The 20,388-nt window shown below is 47.7% G+C and overlaps 1 protein-coding gene across 1 annotated transcript in view; it reads left to right on the top strand.

The window, feature by feature from the left end:
- The window catches only part of SUCNR1 (succinate receptor 1), a 46,419-nt gene extending 26,519 nt beyond the window's left edge, over window positions 1-19,900 (top strand). Inside the window, 1 exon segment of the mRNA XM_075338581.1 lies at window positions 18,745-19,900. Coding sequence (XP_075194696.1) covers window positions 18,745-19,677 — 933 coding nt within the window. The 3' untranslated portion in view covers window positions 19,678-19,900.
- The last annotated feature ends 488 nt before the right edge of the window (window positions 19,901-20,388 follow it).

Raw genomic sequence — 20,388 nt, 5'->3', positions numbered from 1 at the left:
CATTAACCAAGCAATGTGAAAAAGTATCCACTCCTGCTCATGATAAAGTCACAACAGCTATGCTAGGTCTGATTTTAACAATTTCTCACCCAATTCCTATCACTTTATCTCTACCCCTCCATCTTCTTTTTGGATAACTAATAACGTTAAATAGCTTGTACAGATATCTGAAAAGTCTATCAATACCCTTTTCTGGTAAACTAGGAGGTTTTCCAGAGAAATAATTATTATAGTATTGCTTAACTCCTTAGAGACAGAGCCAATATTTAACTTAATGGCCAAGACCAATTTTTCACATCTGATGTGTCACTTAATGTGGTAATAAGGTAATAAATCTTAGATATTTTAACATTTCCCATGCTCTTGTACATGCCCATAGACAGGGCTGTATTTTGCCTTCGTGCTGCCCTAGGCACTTTAAGTGGTCGCGCCCCTTAGTGACAACGTAACACTGAGTTTTCGCACACGACATCTGTTTAAGGCAGATCTACTCTGTAAAACACTTGAAAAAGTATCAATGAGAAACGAAGGGCACTAACCCCCCCCCCCAATGGGGATCACCACGGGCACATCAAAACATAGCATGAGTATAAAATATTCCCACCACACCGTCCCCACTTATATACTGTGACTGTCACACTGCCCCAAATAAACTACACAGTGCCCTCCCTTATAAATTATACCCACCACACCTTCCTCAATTATGAAATATGATCTGCACATTGACCTCACATCATGCTGCCCCCTCCTCACAATGTCCCATGCTTGCTGCCCCCTCCTCACAATTCCCATGCATGCTGCCCCCTCCTCACAATGTCCCATGCATGCTGCCCCCTCCTCACAATGTCCCATGCATGCTGCCCCCTCCTCCCAATGTCCCATGCATGCTGCCCCTTCCTCACAGTGTCTCATGCATGCTGCCCCCTCCTCACAATGTCCCATGCATGCTGCCCCCTCCTCACAGTGTCCCATGCATGCTGCCCCCTCCTCACAATGTCCCATGCATGCTGCCCCCTCCTCACAATGTCCCATGCATTCTGCCCCCTCCTCCCAATTTCCCATGCATGCTGCTCCCTCCTCACAGTGTCCCATGCATGCTGCTCCCTCCTCACAATGTCCCATGCATGCTGCCCCCTCCTCACAATGTCCCATGCATGCTGCCCCCTCCTCACAGTGTCCCATGCATGCTGCTCCCTCCTCACAATGTCCCATGCATGCTGTCCCCCCTCACAATGTCCCATGCATGTTGCCCCTCCTCCCAATGTCCCATGCATGCTGCTCCCTCCTCACAGTTTCCCATGCATGCTGCCCCCTCCTCCCAATGTCCCATGCATGCTGCCCCCACCTCACAATGTCCCATGCTTGCTGCCCCCTCCTCACAATGTCCCATGCGTGCTGCCCCCTCCTCACAATGTCCCATGCATGCTGCCCCCTCCTCACAATGTCCCATGCATGCTTCCCCCTCCTCACAATGTCCCATGCATGCTTCCCCGTCCTCACAATGTCCCATGCATGCTGCCCCCTCCTCACAATGTCCCATGCATGCTGCTCCCTCCTCACAGTTTCCCATGCATGCTGTTCCCTCCTCACAATGTCCCATGCATGCTGCCCCTCTCCATGAGCTCCTAATGCTGCCTTCCTCTTTTTCATAATGACACCTCCATGCTGCCCCATTCATCATACTAAGACCACCACACTAACGCTTATGCTGAGACACCCCTCCCACACACACACACACACACACACACACACACACACACACACACTACCCCACTCTTGAGATTGACTCCCCTACATTGCTCCACTCCATACTGAGCCCACACATGCTGCCCCTTCTCCATAATGAGCTCCCAATGCTGCCCCCCTCTCATTCTGAGTCCTTACACTTCCCCGCCATCGATTTTGTCATTGCACTATCCCTCAACCCTTGTCCTCTGTCTCTAGGATTGGCCCCTCTCTCCCATTCCCCCAGCAGCAGCCGCTCTCCCCCGCCTTCACCAGCAGCCTCTCCCCCAGCATCAGCCTCTCTCCCCCCAGCCCCCCCAGCATCATGCTCCCTCAGCATCAGCCTCTCTCCTCCGAGCCTCCTGCAGCATCAGCCTCTCTCCTCCCAGCCTCTCCCAGCATCAGCCTCTCTCCTCCCACCCTCCCCTAGCATCAGCCTCCCTCAGCATCAGCCTCCCTCCTCCCAGCCTCCCCAGCACCAGCCTCTCTCCTCCCAGCCTCCCCCCTCCCAGCCTCCCTCAGCATCAGCCTCCCTCCTCCCAGCCTCCCCCAGCATCAGCCTCTCTCCTCCCAGCCTCCCCCCTCCCAGCCTCCCTCAGCATCAGCCTCCCTCCTCCCAGCCTCCCCCAGCATCAGCCTCCCTCCTCCCAGCCTCCCCCAGCATCAGCCTCCCCCGGCACCAGTCTCTCTCCTCCCAGCCTCCCCCAGCATCAGCCTCTCTCCTCCCAAACTCTCCCAGCATCAGCCTCCCCCAGTATCAGCCTCTCTCCTCCCAGCCTCCCCCTCTCTCCTCCCAGCCTCCCCCTCTCTCCTCCCAGCCTCCCCCTCCCTCAGCATCAGCCTCTCTCCTCCCAGCCTCCCCCAGCATCAGCCTCCCTCAGCATCAGCCTCCCTCCTCCCAGCCTCCCCCAGCATCAGCCACCCTCCTCCCAGCCTCCCCCAGCATCAACCTTCCCCAGCACCAGCCTCTCTCCTCCCAGCATCCCCCAGCATCAGCCTCTCTCCTCCCAAACTCTCCCAGCATCAGCCTCCCCCAGTATCAGCCTCTCTCCTCCCAGCCTCCCCCTCTCTCCTCCCAGCCTCCCCCTCCCTCAGCATCAGCCTCTCTCCTCCCAGCCTCCCCCAGCATCAGCCTCCCCCAGCACCAGCCTCTCTCCTCCCAGCCTCCCCCAGCATCAGCCTCTCTCCTCTCAAACTCTCCCAGCATCAGCCTCCCCCAGTATCAGCCTCTCTCCTCCCAGCCTCCCCCTATCTCCTCCCAGCCTCCCCCTCTCTCCTCCCAGCCTCCCCCTCCCTCAGCATCAGCCTCTCTCCTCCCAGCCTCCCCCAGCATCAGCCTCCCTCAGCATAAGCCTCCCTCCTCCCAGCCTCCCCCAGCATCAGCCTCCCTCCTCCCAGCCTCCCCCAGCATCAGCCTCCCCCGGCACCAGTCTCTCTCCTCCCAGCCTCCCCCAGCATCAGCCTCTCTCCTCCCAAACTCTCCCAGCATCAGCCTCCCCCAGCATCAGCCTCCCTCCTCCCAGCCTCCCCCAGCATCAGCCTCCTCCAGCACCAGCCTCTCTCCTCCCAGCCTCCCCCAGCATCAGCCTGTCTCCTCCCAAACTCTCCCAGCATCTGCCTCCCCCAGTATCAGCCTCTCTCCTCCCAGCCTCCCCCTCTCTCCTCCCAGCCTCCCCCTCTCTCCTCCCAGCCTCCCCCTCCATCAGCATCAGCCTCTCTCCTCCCAGCCTCCCCCAGCATCAGCCTCCCTCAGCATCAGCCTCCCTCCTCCCAGCCTCCCCCAGCATCAGCCACCCTCCTCCCAGCCTCCCCCAGCATCAACCTTCCCCAGCACCAGCCTCTCTCCTCCCAGCATCCCCCAGCATCAGCCTCTCTCCTCCCAAACTCTCCCAGCATCAGCCTCCCCCAGTATCAGCCTCTTTCCTCCCAGCCTCCCCCTCTCTCCTCCCAGCCTCCCCCTCCCTCAGCATCAGCCTCTCTCCTCCCAGCCTCCCCCAGCATCAGCCTCCCCCAGCATCAGCCTCTCTCCTCCCAGTCTCCCCCAGCATCAGCCTCCCTCAGCATCAGCCTCTCTCCTCCGAGCCTCCTGAAGCATCAGCCTCTCCCAGCATCAGCCTCCCTCAGCATCAGCGTCTTTCCTCCCAGCCTCCCCCAGCATCAGCCTCTCTCCTCCGAGCCTCCCCCAGCATCAGCCTCCCTCAGCATCAGCCTCTCTCCTCCGAGCCTCCCTCAGCATCAGCCTCTCCCAGCATCAGCCTCCCTCAGCATCAGCATCTTTCCTCCCAGCCTCCCCCAGCATCAGCCTCTCTCCTCCCAGCCTCCCCCTCCCAGACTCCCTCAGCACCAGCCTCCCTCCTCACAGCCTCCCCCAGCATCAGCCTCCCTCCTCCCAGCCTCCCCCAGCATCAGCCTCCCCAGAATCAGCCTCCCCCAGCACCAGCCTCCCCCAGCATCAGCCTCTCTCCTCCCAGCCTCCCCCAGCATCAGCCTCCCTCAGTATCAGCCTCTCTCCTCCGAGCCTCCCGCAGCATCAGCCTCTCTCCTCCCAGCCTCTCCCAGCATCAGCCTCTCTCCTCCCAGCCTCCCCCAGCATCAGCCTCCCTCAACATCAGCCTCCCTCCTCCCAGCCTCCCCCAGCATCAGCCTCTCTCCTCCTAGCCTCCCTCAGCATCAGCCTCCCTCCTCCCAGCCTCCCCCAGCATCAGCCTCCCTCCTCCCAGCCTCCCCCAGCATCAGCCTCCCCCAGCAGCAGCCTCTCTCCTCCCAGCCTCCCCCAGCATCAGCCTCTCTCCTCCCAAACTCTCCCTGCATCAGCCTCCCCCAGCATCAGCCTCTCTCCTCCCAGCCTCCCCCTCTCTCCTCCCAGTGTCCTCCAGCATCAGCCTCCCTCAGCATCAGCCTCTCTCCTCCCAGCCTCCCCCAGCATCAGCCTCCCTCAGCATCAGCCTCCCTCCTCCCAGCCTCCCCCAGCATCAGCCTCTCTCCTCCCAACCTCCTCCAGCATCAGCCTCTCTCCTCCCAGCATCAGCCTCCCTCAGCATCAGCCTCCCTCCTCCCAGCCTCCCCCAGCGTCAGCCTCCCCCCATCCCAGCCTTCCGCAACATCAGCCTCCCCCCTCCCAGCCTCCCTCAGCATCATACTCTCTCCTCCCAGCCTCCCCCAGTATCAGCTTCTCTTCCCCCAAGTCTCCCCCAGTATCAGCCTCTCTCCTCCCACCCCATACGCAGATCATACGCAGATCTCCAGTCTGCATTAGAGACACCCCCACGCTCCTTATGAATCTTCAGCTCTGCGAGCACTTACCTGCTCCAGGGCCCGCCGTCATCTTCCTGGCTCACATGAGTATCCTCCTCTGACACCGGCTTCCATCGCAGCGTCCTCTGCGGCGTCCTGCTGGGAGCTCTGCATGTGAAATCCACACAGCATTGGACGCAGCACAGAGGAAGGAGCTGATTGGCGCGCCTGTGACCCCGGAAGTGCAGGCGCCGGCAGTTCCGGGGTCAATCAGCTCTCTGTGCCCGGCCGCCGCAGTTTGTCTGCATTTGCGTCTTAATTGATGCGGATACAAATAAATAAAGGTGCGCTTCTCCCCCTCCCCCCTCCGAAAATACAGCGGATTTAATGAATGTGTAAAAAAAAAAATTTATTTTTTTTACTGCTAGAAAGTGCCGCCCCCTGCATCCTGCCGCCCTAGGCACGGGACCACGGGTGCCTAATGGTAAATACGGCCCTGCCCATAGACATACACATTGCTGCTACATGCTCATAGACATACACGTCTCTACTACATGCCCATAGACATACATGTCTCTGCTACATGCTATTAGACACGGCTATGCTCCATTCCCATAGACATACATGACACTGCTTCATTCCCAAAGACATACACAACTCTGCTACATGCCCATAGACATACACGGCTCTGCTACATGCCCATACACATGTACAAAGCGAATGTATCTATTGCATACATGTGACAAAATACACACATTCCCATTTGTCAGCTTTATGTCAGAATCATTTTTGAAAAAGTTAAAATTTAGCAGCAATTTTTTTACAAATCTTATTTTTTTACATATAAATTTAGCTTTGAAAAGACTTTGAGGTGCCAATACGTTGGATATTCCAAGTGTGAGACCATTTTAAAAACTGCACTCTTCAAGTTATTCAGCACTGCCATCAGGAGATATCTTAAAGTAGTTTTTTCTACCTCATCTGAAAGCAGCATGATGTAGGCAAAGATACCATGAATCCAAAAATGTATCACTTAGTTTACTGGGTGCTGTGGTTCTGACACAATCAAAAGTATTAGATTTAGCAATGTAGCAGAGGTCAAAAAGCTGCACCTACCCACACAAGGGTTTCACAGTCTATAGAAAGTGATCTGCTAATCTCATTCCAGCAATGATAATCTCCTGAAGCTAAAATAAACTTTGCAAGTAATCAACAGTCCTTCAGATTACATAGCCAAAACCTGCTGACAGATTCTCTTTAACCCTTCAGGCACTTCAAATGTACAAAAGCAAAATTAAAAAAAAGAGTTTAAAATTAAGTTTTTCCATTAAAATTTTGATTTTGCCTCAAATTTCTAAAAGCGTAGTAGGAGAAAGTGGATCCCTTCAATTTGTTATGCAACTTCTCCCAAACATGGCAATCTTCCACATGTTGTCCAAAATTGCTGTTTGAGAACATGGCAAGGCTCAGAAGGGAAGAGCTGCTATTTTCTTTTGGAGCCCATATTTGGCTGTAATAGATTATGAATGTCAGCAAGAAAGGTACTTTAGAAAGCAAGCCATAAGAAGTCCCATTTTTAGTTTTCAAAAAATATGTAAGGACACAGCTAGCATGTGGATGAAGGTGCTCTGGTCAGATGAGACCAAAGTAGAACTTTTTGGGCAAAATGCAAAACACTATGTGTGGTGGAAAACTAGGGTGAGGCCGCACTTTGCGTTCACCTACTTGCAGTTCTAAACGCACGTTTTGGGCTTAATTGATTTGACCAAAGTTGCCTTTTTCAGAAATTTAGTGCTGAAAACGCATGCGTATTTACCGCGTTTTCGATGCGTTTTCAGCGCTTTTTGCATGCTTTTTCACCTGCGTTTTGACAAATGCGTTTTGAACATCAAGACACTGCTAAATAAAGATAAAACAATCAAGCAGAATGAAAAAAGAGGAAAAAAAAGGATCAAATCTATATTAATGGGAAAGATAATGAAAATAGATATATTTCATAAAATTATAGCGGTAATATACATTTTATCGCTAACATTGCAATAAATGCATATTTTTCTTAAATTTAATTGTCGGATTATGTGTGTGTGTAAAGGGACATGTCAAATCATTATTTTGATGTCCAAAAAACATGCGTTTTGGAAGTCCAAAACGCATGTTTTCTGCACTGAAAAAGCAGGTAAAACGCAGGAATGTGAAGGACTCTTGGTTTTTGCCATTTCTCATTGACTTCAATGTTAGAAAAACGCACCAAAAAAGGCAAAAACAATTGACATGCTGCTTCTTTGAACGCATGGTTTTTGCAACAAAATATGCAAATTAAACGCAGCGGTTAGAAACGCAAAGTGCGGTCTGAAAATCACCATTTCTATTGACTTTGCTGGAAAATCAAAACGCATGCCTTTTGGCACGAAAACGCTGGAGTTCAAAATGCTGCGGAAACGGAGGTAAAAAAGAAACAAATCTATATTTTTGTGAAAAATAATGAAAATAGATTAATTTAATGAAATTATAGCGGTAATATGATATTTAATGGAAAAATAGCAATAATTTATTAAAATTCTTATTTTTAATTGTCAGACTGTGTGTGTGTAAAGGGACATATGAAATCATTATTTGTAGAGGCGACTCTATTTGTGGCGTGCTTGCAGAAATGTCTTCTTTCGCATCACTCTCCCATACAGCTTCTCCTTGTGCAAAGTGCGCTGTATTGTTGACCAATGCACATTGACACCATCTGCAGCAAGATGATGCTGCAGGTCTTTGGAGGTGGTCTGTGGATTGTCCTTGACTGTTCTCACCATTCTTCTTCTCTGCCTTTCTGATATTTTTCTTGGCCTGCCACTTCTGGGCTTAACAAGAACTGTACCTGTGTTCTTCCATTTCCTTATTATGTTCCTCACAGTAGAAACTGACAGTTTAAATCTCTGAGACAACTTTTTGCATCCTTCCCGTGAATAACTAGGTTAAATAATCTTTGTTTTCAGATCATTTGAGAGTTGTTTTGAAGAGCCCATGATGCCACTCTTCATAGGAGATTCAAATAGGAGAACAACTTGCAAGTGGCCACCTTAAATACCTTTTCTCATGATTGGATACACCTGCCTATAAAGTTCAAAGCTCAATGAGGTTACAAAACCAATTTAGTGCTTTAGTAAGTCAGTAAAAAGTAGTTAGGAGGGTTTAAATCAAGAAATTGATAAGGGTGCCCATACTTTTGCAACGGTCAAATTTTTTTTAAATGCAGATTGCACATTTTCTGTTAGTACAATAAACCTCATTTCAATCCAGAAATATTACTCAGTCCCTTAGTTCTTAGATATATGAAACTGAAATAGCTGTTGCAAAAACCCAAATTGTTATAAAGAAAAAAGGTTAACATTAAGGCTGGAACCACATATATGCGTGTAAAATCGGTCCGAGTAGTAGCAAAAAAAGTCGACCGATTTTAGTTCACTTTATGATCAGTGTGCAATGCAACTGCACTGCGATCCTGGGATTTTTCAAATGATTACAGTGCGTGTGAAATGCGTGTTTGATGCGTATGGGATCTTTTTTTACTATGTCATCTGCCATTCAGTTCTGCTACATGGCCGCTGACAGCAGACACAGACAGAGTCATGTAGCAGAGCTGAATGGCCGCTGACAGCAGACACAGACAGAACCACACGATCAGAAAGAAGTCGGATGAACTTCACCCGACTTCATTGTCATCTTGCGGATCTGTCTGTGTGGCATGGCCCCTGATTTTCGGTCACCGGTGAAGGTCTCACCAGTGACCGCAAATCCCCTGAGTGACCACAATGAGCCGCGCAATCAGCGGTGCCGTCACTGAGGTTAACCGCGGCCACAGCTGCAGTCCTCCCGCTGAGATCTGTGGCCGCGGGTAACCTGAGTGATGTCATCGCTGATAGCATGACTCACTTTAGTCTCTGCGGGGAGCTCACAGAGAGCGGTCGTGGTCTGTGACAGCTCTCTGTCAGCTTCCGATGAAGCAGAGCTGTCAGCGTCGAGGGACCTCTGTGGATTACGTTGGACATGGAAGGGTATTTGAGAACTTGAATAAAGTGGTGAAAGAGGGTTGTTTTTTTGTTGTTTATTTCAAATAAAGGATTTTTTGGTGTATGTCTTCATTTTCTTAAACTTACAGGTTAATCATGGAAGGTATCTTGGGGAGATGCCTGCCATGATTAATCTAGGACTTTTTGGCAGCTATGGGCTGCTGCCATTAACGCCTTATTACCTCGATTGCCACTGCACCAGGGCAATTCAGGATGGCCGGGTACAGTCCCGGGACTGTCGCATCTAATGGATGCTGCTATTCCGGGTGGCTGCTGGCTGATATTGTTAGGGTGGTTGGCTCCCCATAGCGTGGGGCTCCCCATCCTGACAATACTAGCCTTCAGCCGTGTGGCTTTACCCTGGCTGGTATTAAAATTGGAGGGAACCGCAATCCGTATTTTTTTAATTATTTATTTTACTGCTTGATATAGACCTGCCCACCGGCAACTGTGATTGGTTGCAGTGAGACAGCTGTCACTCATTGTGGGGGCGTGTCTGACTGCAACCAATCATAGGCGCCGGTGGGCGGGGAAAGCAGGGAATACGAGATTGAATAATGTGCGGCCGGCTTTTTCAAAAGAGGAGAAGCCGCCGGAGCAGTGTAAACCCCGTGCAGCGCCGCGCTGGTGATCAGGGATCGGTGAGTATGAGAGAGGGGGGGGAAAGGAATAGATGGACAGAGAGAGAGAGAGACTGACAGAGAGAGAGACCGACCAACAGACTGACCGATGCATTGTGAGATCTCACTCATTTCCAGTGTTTTGTGAAACATGCGATAAATTTATTTAGAAAAACGAATGTCACTAGGATGGTGTGAGTGCCGGTCTGTGGGACATCCGTTTATTTACCCGCTCCCACAGAGTTGCATTGGATAGACTCGCGCAAGAAACTCTCCAAAACGAAGCATTCTGCGATTTTTTTCTCAGTCCGATTTGGACTGAGAAAAAAATAGTAGATGGGAGCTGCCTCATTGATTAACATGTGTCCGAGTGCAATGCGAGAATTTCTCGCATTGCACTACTTCGAGAAAATCGCAAGTGAGAAGCCGGCCTAATAGGGGTGCCCAAACTTTTTCATATGACTGTAACACACAGACAAATATAGCTGATTGCTTCTAGAGTACATTACACAATTTTCCCCCAACGTCTATATTACCCCAGATGAATAAAAAAGTGACATCTTGCAAATTAACAGAACCTGTCTTTTTTTTTTCTCTTTATGGAAAACAGTATTCTCAAAAGAAAATTATATGATAGCAATAATAATGTGTCTTAATTGCCCTCTACCATAATTATGTCTCCCACTTGCCAGCACAAACTAATAATGTATGCTCCTCATTCTGGCCCTCATACAGTAATTATGTCACCAATCTTGGACCCATCCTATAATAATGTTTCTCATCATGGGCCTCTATATTTACCAATTTTCCTTATCCTATAGCAATATTAATAATGTCCCACATCCTGGTCACTTTATTTAATAATTTCCACAATCTAGGGCCCTTTTATTATTGGATGTGGGACATTATTACGGTAAATATCCTCCATCCTAATCCCCTTTCAGTAATAATGTCATCCATTCTGGGCTCCCTTGTTCCTCCATTCCAGGGCCCTATGTTTCTCCATCTTGGGTCCCTATGTTCTCTATTCCTATGTCCTTATTTTCCCCCATTCTTGGCCCCTATGTTCCCCCCTCCTGGGCCCCTATTTTCCTCGATCCTGGGCCCTTATTTTCCTCCATCCCATGCCCCTATGTTGCCTCATCCTGGACCTCTATGTTCTTCCAGACTGCCAGGACCCAAACACCACTTTTTCCCCCCTAGAAAGACACCACACCATTCTTTACAAGTTAAATTGCTTTTATTTTCACTTATTCAATTTTGGAGAGGCATAGGGAAGAAACACTCTCATCTTTTCCTTTGGCATAAATTTTTGGTCGCAGCTTTTAAATTAGGCATTACCAGCCAACACCACGGGGTTTTGGGAAATTTTCCGCCACCGGCCGTCCGGCGCGGGTATTTCACCACCACTTTTCCTACCCCTTCCGCTGCTGCGACTTCACACAGAGAAATATGACAAAACTCATAAAAACCAAGGGGAGGGAGGGCGGGAAACAGGTCCGGGTCCTTGAACAGAGAGACTGGAAGCTGGCCAGCGCGGTGACCTATATCCGGGAGGCGGGGCAAGAGCAGGTCATACCACAGGAGCGGGGGTAGCTGAACAGTGTCTTTCCAGGGGGGAACACCTCCTAATCTAGCATAGGGGGCCAGCAGTCAGGGGGCAGCATCTCAAATTTGGCTGCAGTGCTCCTCAGACTGCCAGGACCCAAACACCACTTTTTCCCCCCTAGAAAGACACCACACCGTTCTTTATAAGTTAAATTGCTTTTATTTTCACTTATTCAATTTTGGAGAGGCATAGGGAAAAAACACTCTCATCTTTTCCTTTGGCATAAATTTTTGGTCGCAGCTTTTAAATTAGGCATTACCAGCCAACACCACGGGGTTTTGGGAAATTTTCCGCCACCGGCCGTCCGGCGCGGGTATTTCACCACCACTTTTCCTACCCCTTTCGCCAAGGAGCAGCAAAGCGCTAGCAAGCTGCGGCCCCCCCCAAAAAACACCGTACCTGAGCCATCTCCTCGCACATTCCCACTACCAACATATCCGAAACAGCATCATTTAAGATGTACCCGCTTCCTCATAAGGAAGGCCAAGTTAATACCTTCCAGCTGGCGGTACCCCACCAACAACTTTTTTTTTTTTTTTAATATTTTACAGAATCAACTTAGGTAGGCACTGGTTGCCCGTGTGCCAAGGACAGCTCCATAACACATCCTTCCTTAAGATACGTTCGCATATGAGCTGAAAATCACCTCTGGCTGGCCCATCTTAACTTCGGAAAATAACAGGGAAAATTGTACATCTCTGACCGCATGAGGGTACGGGGCGGAGCGCTGCTAGATGGCAGGAGACCAGATCTGTGATGCTTACTTGGGTCGCCAAGTCAACTGTGGAAGGCGGCTCACCAATCCTGAACACCTCAGGTAGCGCCCTCAGCTAAACCAGCCCCCGGCAACTTCTCCAATTACCATCCAGGTGAATGGAAACAAAGCACCGACCGCCAGGGCGAGGATCACCTTTTAACGCTGCCCGAGAAGTATGGGCATGACCTAAGCTCGGACACTAGGCCAACTTACATCTGAAAAGAAAAACATTGTCAGAAAGGAAAATTCTTGTAACCAGCAAAATTCTCATAACCAGCAGACCCTCTTCTCTCTGGGGTGGATTTGGCAAAACCCCACGTACTTTTTTTTTTTTTTTTTTTTTTTTAATTTTTATTATTATTAATAAAATACACAAATCTGGAACATATGTAATGTTACGCAAGCCTATATGACAGTCAGTAGCCTCTTGCGCGTCTACTGGTGGACTGTTTTTAAAACAAACTCTGTACAAACGTCCCTCAAAAATGCATTTGCATTGCCAACCCCCATCCCATTGAAACCACGCTCATACACACTTGCACCCAACGCCTCAGGAGCTCCCTGGTTCTGGGGGGGTGGGGGTGGGGATAACAACCCAGATCCTGCAGCTGGAGAACCCAAAATAAACAGCCACCACCGAATTACCGCCAAAACTGTCCGCTAAATATGGGAAAAAATCTTTGTGGTTAAAAAATGCTCCCCGTCGCCCCTCGTCTAAGGGCCATCACTAACACCCTCGAGCATACCCACCAGGGGTTGGGGAAAAAGGTCCCCAAAACTGCGAGGGAAGAAAACGCTTGACTAGATAGACCTAAGTCTTTCTTCAACCTATGGGACTATGCTTTAAGAGTAAGTCCGCAATGGGCATAACCCCCCCAGCCCGGTACCTTTTATAAGGTCGGCAAACAGCTAGGAAGTATTAGGCCTCCTAACATCCACCCACTTGCCGCTAATCCTCTAACCCTTCCATACCGTGGGTCCCACTAAGCCTTGGTCACGCAAGTCCAGTTCCGCAATTGAAAAAATGGCAATGCAAAACCCAGTACCAGTTTGCTCGCAACAGGAAAAAACGGTGCCCGTTGGTGATGTAGAATCTCTAAATACTGCCGGTTGTATATTAACAAGGGATTGCTTGAAAATCATCGTGCTCTTCACCCACCTGGTAAACCCCACTCGCTGCATACCTTACCATAGGCCCGTCATGTCTGTGTTGTAACGGGAGGCCGGGTCATCGGCCTCCTTTTACTGGGCATCCCACTACGAATTTAAGAAATCAAACCCTTGATCCTGCCAGCAGATGGAGTTAACGGGAATACCTGGGATTGGAAATGCAATAAGGTGTAAAACAATGCTATCACGACAACTGGATACCTGTTATGACTTTAACCTTTCGTTGACTGATGTGCATTCTAAACACCAAAAAGCCTAATCAGCCCACTTACTGATGAGGGAAGTTGTAGACAGGTGGTTAGATGGTTTTTCCCCCAGGCTTGGTAAACCAACTGGTTATACCACTTTTTTGGAGTCTTCAACCACCCCCTTTTCCAACTGCAACATACTTGGGGGAAAGTTGCAGCCAGGGGGTAGGTTTCTCAAAACATGGCCCCTAGGCCAAGCCTACTTTTTTTTTTTTTTCTGTGTGTGTGAAAACCCTGTTGTATTGAAAATCATCCCGAAACAGCTGGACCTGCTGCTGTTAAATACTCCACACACCAATTTGTCCATTCCTGCACTTGAAGTGAATGTAGCCGTTGAAACTTAAAGTAAAATTCAGCAACACCATCAGGTCCTCCTTTTCAGGTGCCTAATTCCATGTAGCGGAAAAAGAACGTTTAATCTTTCCCCACCTAGGGTTGGACCAGTGTGCCAATTCCGGGTAACGTGACACTGCCGCTTAGTCATGCACTGGGCAGCCTAGCAAATGCGCCTTGGGAAAAAATGACCGCAATGGAAATGACCTTACATGCAAAGTTGAGGTTCATACCTGTGGATCCACAGGGCAGAAAGCTGATAAACCTCCATACAATGAGTAATAGCAGATAAAGCCTATTTCCATGCGGCAAAACCTTCCAAAACGAAAGACAAACCCAAAGGGTCGGGGGCTTTTTTTTTTTTTTTTTTTTTTTTTTTTTAATTCATAATAGGTGCTTCAAATAATGAAGCTACTTGGCACCCTCTATAGTATTAGAATGATTGCTGTCTGATAAAACATTGGAGAGCACTTGCCAGTTATACGCATCCAAGATCAAAAACTAAAATTGTGTATATTTTTTTTTTTTTTTTTTTTTTTTTAGAGAATATTTAGGTGGACATAATTGGCAACTAGATTATTGTAAGGAAAGGAGGAGGAGATCTCATTTATATGAATAAATACATGTGTGGTCAATATAAAGGACTGGAACATGACTTCCTCCTCCGCAGCTAAATAGGAAAGGGTTCTTTACAGTTAGAGCAGTCAGACTGTGGAATGCCGACCGCAAGAGGCATTAATGGCAGATACCAAGGACACTATCTGCAGGAGTTTGTATGTTCTCCCCGTGTTTGCGTGGGTTTCCTCCGGGTTCTCCGGTTTCCTCCCACACTCCAAAGACATACAGATAGGGACTCTAGATTGTGAGCCCCAATGGGGACAGTGTTGCAAATGTATGTAAAGCGCTGTGGAATTAATAGCGCTATATAAATGAATAAAATTATTATTATTATTATTATTATACTATAGCAGCTTTTACAACGGGTGTATGATTTCCTCAGTACACCCACGGTGTTGGTCATACCTAACTTAGTTACAGAATGTTGAATTGGGAGGAAAACCTGTTGCCTGGTGACATCACGTGACCCCTCCCCCGGGGCACTTATTCCACCCCACACTTCCACATAATGGTACTTGCCAGATTATGCAGGAAAAAGGTGGCCCAACTCTGGATGTTCCTTGCCCAATTCCAACAGCAACTCCGCTGTCCAGGCCAATGTACGCCAAGATGCGCTTCATCCCGCCGCGGGACCGCACCGGAGCTTAGTCTGAAGAAAAGGGGGATCTAGCTCTACACATGTGACCCTGCTACTATGACGCTCACGACACCCGGACGAGTTGTACTTTTAAATTTAACCATAGGTTTTACCATATAGTTTACTGGAAAACGGCAAAAAAAAATTCAATACTTTTTGGGATATTTTATTCACGGTGTTCACTATATGGTAAAACTGATGTATCTATGTGATGGTCCAAAAAAAAAAAAAAAGTGGCACACGTTTTGCGCCATTTTCCAAAACCCATAGCGTTCTCATTTTTCGTTTTTGGATCTATGGCTCAGTGACTGCTTATTTTTTGCGTCTCGACCTGACGTTTTTAACGGTACCATTTTTTGCAGAGATGCTACGTTTTGATCGCCTGTTATTGCATTTTGCGCAAAGTTTGCGGCCACCAAAAAACACCCCGTAATTTTGGCGTTTGGAATTTTTTTGCTGCTACGCCATTTACTGATCAGATCAATTGATTTTATATTTTGATAGATCGGGCATTTTTGAACGCCGCGATACCAAATATGTGTATATTTTTTTTTTTTTTATAACCCTTTAATTTTCAATGGGGTGAAGGGGGGTGATTTGAACTTTTTTTTTTTTTTTTATATTTTACTAGTCCCCCTAGGGGGCTATAGCGATCAGCAATCCGATCGCTCTGCACTATCTGCAGATCACAGCTACAGAGCTGAGAACTGCAGATTTGGTGCTTTACTTTCAATGCCGGCTATATTCCGGCATTGAGAGGAAGTGAGTCATGTTAGCTACAGGCGTCATCACATGACCCTGTGCTACCATGGCAACCGCCGAAAGTCACGTGGTCATGTCACGTGACTTCCGGTGGGGGCTGGGTAAGTAACTGTCATGGCGGCGCACATATACATCTTGCTGCCAGATTTTGGCAGCGAGATGTAAGGGGTTCATAGCCGCGGGTGGAAGCGATTCCACCCACGGCTAGCAGACACACATGTCAGCTATTAACAACAGCTGATATGTGCGCGGATCGCCTCCTGCCCGCGGCAGGGGGCGAGGCTTAACGGCACACGATCCATGACATACCCACTACGTCATGGATGGGTCGTTAAGGGGTTAAACTTAGCGGCGGACTCAAGCCGACCGGCGGGCGGGCAGTTCCCTCAGAACGACGCCCGCCGGAACCAGCCTGAGCCTCAGCAGGGAGGGAGCAGCTCACAACTAACAGCGTCGCGAGCAGGATGCTTCCCTCCCTGCTGATGGGGGTTTGTGATGGATGGCGAGCACAAGCTGACCGGCGGGCGGGTAATTCCCAGAGAACCCCGCTCGCCGGCACATGTCGCCTGTGCCTCAGCAGGGAGGGAGCCGCTCACAGCTAAAGCGCCGTGGGCAGAACGCTTCCCTCCCTGCTGATACCTCTCTCACCGCCTCCCGGAGCGGGTACACGACACCGGCCAACCAAACAGGTCCGGGTCCTTGAACAGAGAGACCGGAAGCTGGCCAGCGCGGTGACCTATATCCGGGAGGCGGGGCAAGAGCAGGTCATACCACAGGAGCGGGGGTAGCTGAACAGTGTCTTTCCAGGGGGGGACACCTCCTAATCTAGCATAGGGGGCCAGCAGTCAGGGGGCAGAATCTCAAATTTGGCTGCAGTGCCCCTCATTCTGCAATATCTACCGATAAATATATAAATTGTTTTAGCTGCCTGCACTCCAGTGCCGAGTGTCATCTTGCTGTTTTAAATCCCGCATGATCATTAAAATAGTTGCTGGCCTAAGAGAAACCTGCAGCTGATGTCAGCGCATGGCAGTGATGCCACTGTCATGTGGTGCCTACTGATGTCAGCTACCAGCCTCTAGGCCTCGCAGCTATTTTTACCATTGCGGACTAGTTACCAGTGGGCCACCTCTACTTCCTGCTTGGAGGCCCATCAATGACCTGGTTCCCACCAGGCCAAGTCAGAAGCTGCATGAAAGCAGGTAAAGGGGAAAGAAGTCGATTACAGTAATAACTCTCCCTCATGAGGGAAAAGAGAGCACCATGTGGTAGACATCTAATTTGCATTTACATTAAAGTTGTTTTCCACAAATCATTAGCTGGAAGCATCTCTGTCAGTGGTCGCTTGTAAACAATGGAAGCAATTGTATATTGATGACCTGTCTTAAAATGAACCTAGCAGCTGATTCATGCTATCCAAACTGAGTGCAGCATGAATCAAAGTCTAGCTGCACAATTGCAACCAGGTATATTTTTCAGAGAAAAAATACCTGAAATACCTGGCCATGAAACATAGAGACTAGATTAATCTTGCACCACCCCAGGCTGACATTCCCCAGCCCCGCTCCTTGTGATTCACAGGCTTCTGCTATGCGAGAGACCTGTCAATCTCCTCTAGTAGCACTGAAAGAAGTCAGTTGCGGAAAATACTAGTCAACAATTTATGCAGCCAGGCTTAGATTCATGGTGCCTGCAGTTTGGGCAGCAGGAATCAGGCAACAGGTTTTGTTTAATGATAGCTGACCAATCAGTGCTGTGGAAAGCTGCTTAAACAATCAGAGGAAAGGAATGAAGCCCGCTTTACACGCTGCAATGTATCTTACAATGTGTCGGCGGGGTCACGTCATAAGTGACGCACATCCGGCATTGTAAGGTACATTGCAGTGTGTAACAGCTACGTGCGATTGCGATTGAATAGTAAAACGTTCAACGCATACACATCGTTCATTTCTCTAGAATTGAATGTCGATTGTTCATCGTACCCGGGGTAGCACACATCGCAGTGTGTGACACCCCGGGAACGATGAACAGATCTTACCTGCGTCCTGCGGCTCCCGGCCAGCAATGCAGAAGGAAGGAGGTGGGCGGGATGTTTATGTCCCACTCAGCTCCACCCCTCTGCTTCTATTGGCCGGCTGCTGCGTGACATCGCTGTGACGCCGAACGTCCCTCCCACTCCAGGAAGTGGACGTTCGCCGCCCACATCGAGGTCGTATGGACGGGTAAGTACGTGTGATGGGGGTTAATCGTTTGTGCGGCACATTCAACAAATTGAACGTGACGCACAGACGATGGGGGCGGTTACGATCGCATACGATATCGTATGCTGGATCATAAGGTGTAAAGCAGGCTTAAGACCCACAATTTGAGGGTTAACTTAAATATCAATTAATATACATGTGGTTACCAAATATAATCACTCATTGACTTGATAATATCACTAAAATATCTGCATAGTGCCATACAGTGTTACCTACATAACGCTCCTATAATTATTGCAATTATTTGACTGTGCTGTTAGCATGTTTTCTTTTGCACTTTAAAGGGTTGTCCAGGACTGACATATTCATGACCTGTAAAGCTAATATGACATCAATGGTGGTCCAAAACCAGCACATCCACCCATCAGTTAAAAACCGCTCTGTCAGTGGCCAGAATTAAGTGATGTAAGGGACAGAAAAGAGCAGTGCCATGTAATGTTTACTGTTGGCTGATGATGAATACCATTACTCAGCAGCAGGTGTTAGATGATCTATGAGGTTTGAAATCCCCACCGATCTAATATTGATGACCTATCCTCCACATATCTTCCGGATAAAACATCAATTGCTAACCCTCGACCGCCCCTTCCACACTGAATTTAGAAAGGGTTCGTTTTCACAATTTGTTTTCATAATTTTAACTACTTATGCAAATCTTTAATGTGACATAAACAAATCTGACATTCTGCATATGTTTGTTACTTCTTTCTAGGGTCAAGAACATCATAACTGTTCATCAGTGGATTGCCTACTTGAGAAATACTACCTATCCACTGTGTATTCTCTGGAATTTATATTCGGAATTCTTGGCAATGGCATAGTGATGTTCGGATATATTTTCTGCATGAAAAAGTGGACCAGCGGAAGTGTGTACCTTTTCAACCTGTGCTTATCAGACTTTGCCTTCCTCTGCACCCTTCCTCTATTGATTGAAAGCTACACCAATGGATGCTGGATGTTTGAAGAGTTCCTGTGTTACAGCAACAGATACCTGCTGCATGCCAACCTCTACACTAGTATTCTTTTCCTCACCTTCATCAGTATTGATCGATACATGATTATAAAGCATCCTTTTAAAGATCATATTATGCAGAGGAAGGAGACGGCCATTTTGATTTCTGTTGGTGTTTGGATTGTTGTCATGCTCGAAATAGCACCAATTCTGTTTTTTATAGAATTGACCAGCAACAGCCAGTGCCTGAGCTATGGAAGCTCTGGAACAGCATCGACCAGCCTTATTTATAGTGTGTGCCTCTCTGTCACTGGATTCCTCATTCCCCTCTGTACCATGTGTGTATTTTACATAAAAATGGCACACTTTTTGAAAAACAGAAATGGAATCCTTACAACGTCCTTTTCCCTTGAAAGGCCTCTCACTTTGGTGTCTGTTGCAGTGATTATGTTCTTTGTTTTATTCACCCCATATCACATCATGAGAAATGTAAGGATTGCATCACGTATGGAAAGATGGCAGCTGAGTAAACAAGCAAAGATCACCATCAATTCCATATATGTCATTACAAGACCTATTGCCTTCTTGAACAGTGTGATAAACCCTGTGTTCTATTTCCTGATGGGGGACAATTTTAGGGAAATGTTACTAGCCAAAATAAGGCACTTATTAAAGATGATGAAATGTTATTGAGTATATAACTTCAAAACTCACTGCAGTTAAAGGGATTTTCTACTACTTTTTCTGTAACAAAAACAAAACATCTGTATACCATACCGCTGCCGCTCATCTTATACTGCCACCAGGTTTTCTTGCTGGTTTCCTCTTCCTTTTGTACTGCCATATGTCTGCTGCAGTCAATCACCTTCGGTAACAGTCACATGATGTGATATATATATATATATATATATATATATATATATATATATATATATATATATATATATATATATATATTTATATATATATATATATATATATATATATATATATATATATATATATATATATATATACCGTGTGTGTATATATATATATATATATATATATATATATATATACATTATACATACAGTACAGATCAAAAGTTTGGACACACCTTCTCATTCAGAGTTTTCTTTATTTTCATGACTCTGAAAATTGTAGATTTACATTAAAGGCATCAAAACTATAAATTAACACATGTGGAATGAAATACTTAACAAAACATTGTGAAACAACTGAAAATATGTCTTATATTCTAGGTTCTTCAAAGTAGCCACCTTTTGCTTTGATTACTGCTTTGCACACCCTAGGCATTTTCTTGATGTGCGTCAAGAGGTAGTCACCGGAAATGGTCTTCCAACAGTCTTGAAGGAGTTCCCAGAGATGCTTAGCACTTGTTGGCCCTTTTGTCTTCACTCT

Source organism: Anomaloglossus baeobatrachus, chromosome 3 (assembly GCF_048569485.1).
Source record: "Anomaloglossus baeobatrachus isolate aAnoBae1 chromosome 3, aAnoBae1.hap1, whole genome shotgun sequence".
Lineage (NCBI taxonomy): Eukaryota > Metazoa > Chordata > Amphibia > Anura > Aromobatidae > Anomaloglossus > Anomaloglossus baeobatrachus.
The sequence above is the reverse complement of the archived record's forward strand: the minus strand, read 5'-3'. Positions and strand labels throughout refer to the sequence as shown.